Consider the following 8,234-nt stretch of genomic DNA (forward strand, 5'->3'; position numbering starts at 1 on the left):
GAAAGATTCGTATCACTCACTCTAAATTAGAGCTTGCCCAACTGATGGTCAAACTCTTCAACCTTTAGTTGCAAAATTATGAGCCATTGGGTAGAGCCTATGAAATTAGATCCATCATGCATGATATAGATTCCATTGAGTGAAGATATACATTCCTCTCATAGTCATCGTCAAGGCCCTTTACCCTACATACTCTCATTATCTCGAATCCCCATAAACTAGTGAGCAGCTCAAGTCCATTACTTTTGAATCTATGGTGGAGATAATTATAGAATGAGAGAAAATTTTTGGGAAGAGGAAGATAACAAATTAGACACTTTAAGATGTAGCGTTCTTTGCAGAAAGGAAAGAATTAGTCACATGATTCTCCTTAAGGAACTAGTAGTAGAAGAAGACACTGAAGAAATAATTTCAGAGGCAGGAGGGGTAAACACCATCAAGGAGAGAGACCTAATCTTTATTACAATTGTTGCAACATCAATGGACATGATGCATCAACATGCATAATTCCTAGGGAGAGAATCAAAGAAAATAGAAACTAGAAAGAAGACAAAGGTAAAACACCTAATCCCACTAAAGGTAAAGCACCTAAATTCACTCATTATTTTATTTCCAATTGTAATATTGGATTAACTGAAAATTTGTTTCACACTACATTTACCCCTTGGAAAGATGCATGGTTGGTTGATACAAGTGCAACATGACACATGAGATTCCATAGTTACTTTTTCTAATACTTTAGTGAAAATGTAAATGGAACAATGTATCTTGCAGATAAATCAAGTCTTAAGCTCTTAAGACTTGACACCATTAGGGTTAAATTGCCCGAATTTCCTTATTTTCTTTTGCATGTTCTCTATCTTCCAAAGCTATGAAGAAATTTTCTATCCCTTGTCATATTTGCCAACAAGGTCACTCTATTGACATCTTTGATGGAAAAGTAGAAATAAGGAAGGAATTTGATAACATGGTTGTCGTGAATGGAGTGGAGGATGAAAGACTACTAAAGTTGAAAGGGACATCTTACCTCTTGGAAAGATGCATGGTTGGTTGATACAAGTGTATCATGAGATTCTGTAGTTACTTTTTTTAAGACTTTAGTGACAATGTAGATGGAACAATGTATCTTGCAGATAAATCAAGTCTTAAGCTCTTAAGACTTGGCACCATTAGGGTTAAATTGCCTGAATTTACTTATTTTCTTCTGCATGTTCTCTATCTTCCAAAGCTATGAAGAAATTTTCTATCCCTGGTCATATTTGCCAACAAGGCAACTCTATTGACATCTTTGATGGAAAAGTAGAAATAAGGAAGGAATTTGATAACATGGTTTTCGTGAATGGAGTGGAGGATGAAAGACTACTGAAGTTGAAAGGGACATCTTACCTCTTGGAAAGATGCATGGTTGGTTGATACAAGTGCAACATGCCACATGAGATTCTGTAGTTACTTTTTTTAAGACTTTAGTGACAATGTAGATGGAACAATGTATCTTGCAGGTAAATCAAGTCTTAAGCTCTTAAGACTTGGCACCATTAGGGTTAAATTTCCCAAATTTCCTTATTTTATTTTGCATGTTCTCTATCTTCCAAAGCTATGAAGAATTTTTCTATCCCTTGTCATATTTGACAACAAGGCCACTCTATTGACATCTTTGATGGAAAAGTAGAAATAAGGAAGGAATTTGATAACATGGTTGTCGTGAATGGAGTGAGGATGAGAGACTACTGAAGTTGAAAGTGACATCTACTCGTATGTAAAATTCTGTATGCATCTCTATTCATGATGATGGTACATTTCCATCTAGTCTATTATGGCGTGCTAGATTTGGATACATTAATTGTGACAACCTTCATTTATTAAGAAAGAATGATGTTTCTGGTTTGAACAATGTAAACTTTGAAACGAGAACTGATACTGTTACCTATTCTGTAGAGATAGCAAAAAAAGTGACCTGATTTTGAAAAGGGGCGATGCAGAACAAACATATTTTTTTAGAGCATAGTTTTTGGCACTTAATTTTTTTTATGTACATTGCGTTTTAGAATGTTAGTGATCTGCATGCTGATTTGAAAAAGTGGTGATTCTGCATCGGATCCTTTTTTCAAAAGACCTATTTTTTGACTTTAAATTTTCTAATGTATGAAATGTAAATAATTATTTTCTAAATTTAACAATTTTTGGCCCTTTAAACTTTTTAATGTATTAAGTGTGGATATTTTTTTTTTTAAATGTTACATTTTTTTACACATTAATTTTTTTATGTCAATTTTTTTTTGACATAAAAGGAAGAAAATATAAAAATATATAAAAAAGACAAAAAAGAACATAAAAATGTAAATTTATTTTATTTTTTATCTCGTAAACCATAATAAAAAGGAAGTAACTAAAAATATATATAAAAAAAAAACATTAACAAAAAACTACAAAAAATAAAAAACAAACTAGATTAAAAAAAAATAAAAATAAAAAAAAGCCAATAAAAATCTAAAAAACTATTAAAATCAAAATTATAAACATAACAAAACCTAAAAAAACCAAAATATACTCACATTAAAAAACAAAAACCAAAAAAAAAAAAACAACATTTTAAGTTATGTTTTATTTATGAGAAAAATCAGGTTGGGCCAAGCCAATCAACCATTTATAGAGAGCAGAAATTTCATTACGTCATCGTCAAGGGATTAATGCCTTAATCGGGGCCTCAGCATTTATGCTTAGCCTTCCAGTATCCAACGTATATCATATGTTTTCCAAGCTGTCCGCTTCCTTGTTTGAGCTCCGAAGAATATGGAAAAATTGTGTCGAGGGAATTTCTTGCAAGATTCTCTTCAATCTTATTAGCTGCTTGTTTAGCCCCGGATCCTTTAGATATTTCTCAGTGTTGAGAGCTTTTATCAGAACTTCCGAATCTCCAAAGACTAGGATTTCTCTTATGTCTTTCTCTCTAACCAATTGGCAGGCTTTCAATAAGCCAAGGATTTCAGCTTGGTTGTTGGTTTTCTGTCTGAGCCCCCAGCTGAACCTGTCTTCTTTGATCCCATTTGGAAAATAGATCACTCCTCTAGCACCTGATTTTCCTGGGTTACCTTTAGAAGTGCCATCGAAGAAAATTGTGCACTTACCCATGGTTGTCCACCATTGTTGGAAGCTATCATCCAGATCCCGAATTTTCCATCTTTCCTTTTGAGTTGGACAGGAGAGAATTTGGTTCTTGTCTCTGCAAGGAAAAGCTTCCTACCACAACCTTTCTCATTTAGGATATTTTTATCCTCTTTAAAGGGGAATTGATTTAAGGTTTCGATCAGGAGGCCCTTTTCTCTTGCAGCCACCTTATCTGGGGTCCACTCAGTGTTGTTAAAAATGAGATCATTCCTGGCGAACCACAACTTCCAACAAACATACTTTGGAATTGCTATCCACACTTGATACCAGAGAGTCTTGCTGCTAATTCTATATGATAGCTACCTTCCATGAAGAGAACAAAGAGACTATCGAGGTCTGTGGAGGAAAGGGATGATTTAGGCCTTGAAGAAAGAAAAACCATGCCTTCTTTGCGAACTTGTACTCGACAAACAAGTGATCTGTGGTTTCCAAAGCACATTTACAGTGAATGCAACAATGGGGGCCTACGATGTTCCTTTTGTTCAAGTTCTTGCCAGTCATAACTTTCATGTGCATTACTGTCCAGAAGAAAAAGTTAATTTTTTGGATTGAATCCTTCCTAGATTACATATGGAAGTATCCTTGGGCAGCTGAATAAGCCCCAAATTTTCCCCATCCCCAGGAGTCATTCTCATATTTGTGGACTGGAGTGAAATCAATGATAGCTTCAATAAGAGTTTTAAACTACAATTTCAAGCAATTTGGAATTCTTGGGAACTTCTAGCTTTGCCAATTCCCATTGTTATCCCAGTCCGAGATATCTTCTAACTTCCGAATTCCTTTCTTGATAAGCCAGGCTCTTATCTCATCCATTTCTTTTACTTCTGCTAAAGGAGGGTGACCCATTATTCTATCGCTCCATAGCTTAGTGTTTCTGCCATTTCCAGGTATGCGATAAAGGAAGGTTTTGAAAAATTCAATTCCTCGACTACACAAGGTCCAAGCCAAGGAACCTTTTGGCGTTTTCTCTGTGTTGAAATGCTTCAACGATTGGTTATTAAGATATTTAAGTTTAATAATCTGACTAACCAGATGGTTGGGTTCTGTATGAAGCTGCCACAAAATTTTACAACCCATCGCTATGTTTGCATGTGTGGGTTCTCTGATCTGCAACCCTCCTTCCATGAGGGGTCTTTTCACCGTTTCCCAATTGACGAGGTGAAACCTTTTGTTATTTCCTCTTCCTCCATTCCACAAAATTTCTACATTAACCTTGTTATCTGATCTATAATTGCTTTAGGTGCCAGCATGAGAGAGGCCTGGAATGTGGGCAATACTGATAGCATTGATTTAATTAGAACTAATTTTCCTGTTGTTGTGAGCCAATATCCTCCCCAGACTGTGATTTTTTTTTTTTGAATTTGGCTATGATTTCCTCCCACAGGTTATTCATGTTAGAGCCTAGCGTTAATGGGAGTCCTAAGTATTTTATTTTCTCCCAGGATGCAAACCCAGTGAAGCCAAGAAGGTTTGCAATTTTGTCTATAGTATCTTGCTCTATATTCCAACCATATACTGTGCTTTTCCTTTAATTTATCAAAGCACCAGAGATACTGCAAAAATGATTGATAATGACTTTAAAATAATTTTCCATTTGAAGAGATGCTCCATTGAGCATTAAGGAATCATCTGCGAATAGAGCATGATTCACAGGATCCACTGCTTTTACTATTCGAATCCCAGGAATGCTGCCAACATATTTTTCATAAGATAACCTTCTACTCAGATATTTGCCATCAGAATGTAGAGGAAAGGGGACAGTGGGCATCCTTGCCTCAGACCCTTGGTTGCTTGAAAGTAATTGGCTAGCCTTCCATTTACTAGTGGCGCGATCCATACCTTCCCTGTGAAAGCTTTGATAATATTTATGAACTCCTGGCTCAAACCAAAGGAGTGAAGAACCCTATACAAGAAAAAACTATTAAATCTGTCAAATGCATTAGACATGTCAAGTTTAATTAGCATACCTTGTTCTTTTCGAGAATGGCTGGAGTGCAGATCCTCTTGGACTTGAATTACATTGTCCAAGATGTGCCTTCCTTTCACGAACCCTCCTTGAGCAGGAGAAATAAGTTTTTGCAGTAGTGGTTTGATTTGATTAGCCAACAGCTTAGCCAGAATCCTGTAGGAGGCATTGCAGAGCGAAATCGGTCTATATATTTCAAAGGACCCAAGATTCACTTCCTTGGGGATCAGAGCAAGAAATGTGGAGTTGATTCCTCATCCAACCTTAACTTTTCTCAAAAAGCCTTGAATCATTCTCAGAAGGTCTGATTTTATTATATCCCAGCAAAGTCTGTAGAAATGAATTGAAAAACCATCTGGCCCTGGTGCTTTATCTGGCTCCATGGACCACACTATTTTTGAGATTTCCTCTTCCGAGAAAGGTTTCAACAGGGTGTTGTTATCTTCTGTATTAACCAGAATCAGGATGTGTGTGAGAAAATCATTTATATCCTCATCACACCCATCCCCTTCTGCGCTGAGTAATTTCTGAAAATGACTACTTGTTGCTTCTTTAATCTGCTCAGTCCCTTTGCACATCTGCCCACTAGAAGCGGCAATTTCTGCAATATGATTGCGCGAGAGACGGGCTCTGTATTGTCTATGAAAATAGGTTGTGTTTCTATCTCCAGCTTTTAACCACAAGCTGCGAGATTTGATTCGCCAATATTCTTCTTCTCTCCGAAAGGAGCTATATGATCTCCTTTGAGCAATTTTTTCTTTGTCTAACTCTGAAGAGGAGACTTCTGTCTTTTCCATATCAAATTGAAAATCTGCCAGCTGTTGGACAACTTCCTTCCTCTGGTTGGTTGGAGTTTTTATCGCCTTTTTTATCCAATCTTTCAAGGCATACTTCACATTTTTTAGCTTTTGCTCCCATACGAAGCTTGGGGATCCTGTAACTTCTTTATACCAGGCTGTTTGGACTATTTCAAGGAACCCATCTCTTTTAGCCCAGAGAGGGCTGAATCTGAAAGGAAGAGGTCCTAAGTCTTCTTCCTCTTTCAAAGCGAGGAGGATTGGCTTATGGTCTGAGGTTAACTTCGGTAGAATTTTGGAAAATACTATTCTTTTGTCCAAAAAGATTGAGCTGTGAATGAAAAATCTATCTAACTTGGCTGAAATGTGATTCTCCCCTGTTCTATTGTTAATCCAAGTGAATTCTCCTCTCACAGGTTTAAAATCAACCAGATGCCATTGTTGGCCAATATTATCCACAAAAGAGAGCATGGAGTCTCTAGTATAAATTCCACCTCTTTTTTCTTTTGGGTCCATTATGATATTCAGATCTCCTCCTATGACAATATTCTTTGGGCTGTAGAGATCTAAAAACTCTGACAAGGACTTCCAGCACTCTCTCTTTTCAACATAGTTTACTAGGACATACATATTGAATAATGCTAGTATGAGATTACTTGTGGTGTGTTGAATTTCAGTGATCCAATGTTGTGTTTCATGGGATCTTTCTAGAGAGAAGGTTTTTCCAGACCAAAGGGTTCCTATTCCTCCACGTGCCCCTGGCACCAATTGCCTTCCCATTATTGAATTTCCATTTTGAACTACTTGTATGAAGAAGGGAATCCCCTTCTATTTTGGTCTCTTGGAGCATGAGAATATCTGTGGATTCCATTTTCAAAATATCTTTTATTGCTTCTGCGTTTCTAGGATTCCCCAAACCATTACAGTTCCAAGAGACCAGTTGCATTACTTACTACTTGTTGAAGCGGGACCACCTCCCTTGGCCGGCCTGGTTCTTGTATTCCTCCCCAAAGACATCTCAATGGGGGCTTGACTCCCAAGGGTTTTTAGCTTTTCTGCTTCTTCTTCTCTAGTTTCCTTAAGGGTTGTCCTTTCGGTTCTTTTCGAAGGCCTCTCAAAGGTCTCATCCTCTAATGAGCCTGAATTTTCTGTGGTCTTTTTTTTTTATGATTTCTGCATAAGAACGAGAGGGATTATTGCCTAGGACCGAACTTGAGGGGATTGTTTCAACATTACCTGATTCTGGAGAGGCAGTGTCATTTGGCTGGAGGAATCCTTCTCGATATTCTTCTAGAGATTCTGAAGGAGTTTTGAGAGTATCAAAGGAATTTTTTCCCGCCTCAGTGTTGTTAGATTCCTTGCTCCCTGAATCTGCGGGATTTCCATTGCTTTGCCCTGATTTTTTCCCAGTCTCTTTGCCTTTTGATTTGTTGTTTTGCCTGTTGTTTGCCATTTATTGACTTGATTCCATTGTTCTCCTTTCTCTTTCTCTGTTACTTCCTCGTTATTTTTCTTGCAACACCTTGCAAAGTGCCCATACTTGTGGCAATGTCGACATTTGAAGGGAAGCTACTCATATTCAAGCTCTTGGATGTGAGTCCAATCAACAAAAGCCAGTCTAATGGCCTCAGGTAAACCAACTTCCAGATTGACTTCTACACATATTCTGGCGCAGGAGTATTGATCTTTTCTCACCGCTTGATCTATGTATTTATGAAGGGCGTTGCCTATGTATTGCAACGACCTCTGATTCCAACAGTGGAAGGGGAGATGTGGTAGTCGCACCCACACAGGAACAACAATTGGTACATCCTGAGCCAGATCGAAATCTGGAGATCATTTGTTCAAATAGAGGCCCTGAGGGCCCATAAAATATGGCCCATTCCTGAAGATCAGAATTCTTTCCTCAGCATTGTCAAATACAAACACAAAGAAACCTTTCCCAACAAAATGACTTTTGATTCCTTCCGAAACCAGTGGGATCCAGTTTCGATTTACCCAATCTTCTACCGCTTTCGGGGATGGCCAGAGCCCTATGAACTGACCAATGAGTCCCCTCTCTGCTAGATTCAGAGCCGATCTGCATGTTTCTTCCACCGGCAGAACCACCGTAGGTATACTGTCCAATTTTTTAACAAATTTCTGTTGGGCTCCAGTAATCGGCCTTTTTCCAGCTGCTGCAACAAGTTTCTTGAAAGCTTCTACTTCAGGAGGCAAGGGAGGAGGGATCTCAGAGCCGCCTCCTGGATCCATTGCGGCTGAGATCCACTCTTGGCTGTATGCTTGCGTGGGCTAGGGCAGACCAT

The 8,234-nt window shown here is 38.0% G+C and overlaps 1 protein-coding gene across 1 annotated transcript; it reads right to left on the minus strand.

Annotated features, from left to right (window-relative positions):
• Positions 1–5,385: 5,385 nt before the first annotated feature.
• On the minus strand, positions 5,386–7,381 carry LOC149211410 (uncharacterized). The gene is made up of 2 exons (XM_089388385.1): positions 7,165–7,381; positions 5,386–6,233 (listed from the first exon to the last, which is right to left on the minus strand). The coding sequence occupies exons 1-2, from the start codon at positions 7,379–7,381 to the stop codon at positions 5,386–5,388; spliced, it is 1,065 nt and encodes a 354-aa protein (XP_089244511.1).
• Between the last annotated feature and the right edge of the window lie 853 nt (positions 7,382–8,234).

Source organism: Pinus tabuliformis, chromosome 1_1, assembly GCF_031772625.1.
Source record: "Pinus tabuliformis cultivar Carrire ecotype Pingquan chromosome 1_1, CPIR1, whole genome shotgun sequence".
Classification (NCBI taxonomy): Eukaryota; Viridiplantae; Streptophyta; class Pinopsida; order Pinales; family Pinaceae; genus Pinus; species Pinus tabuliformis.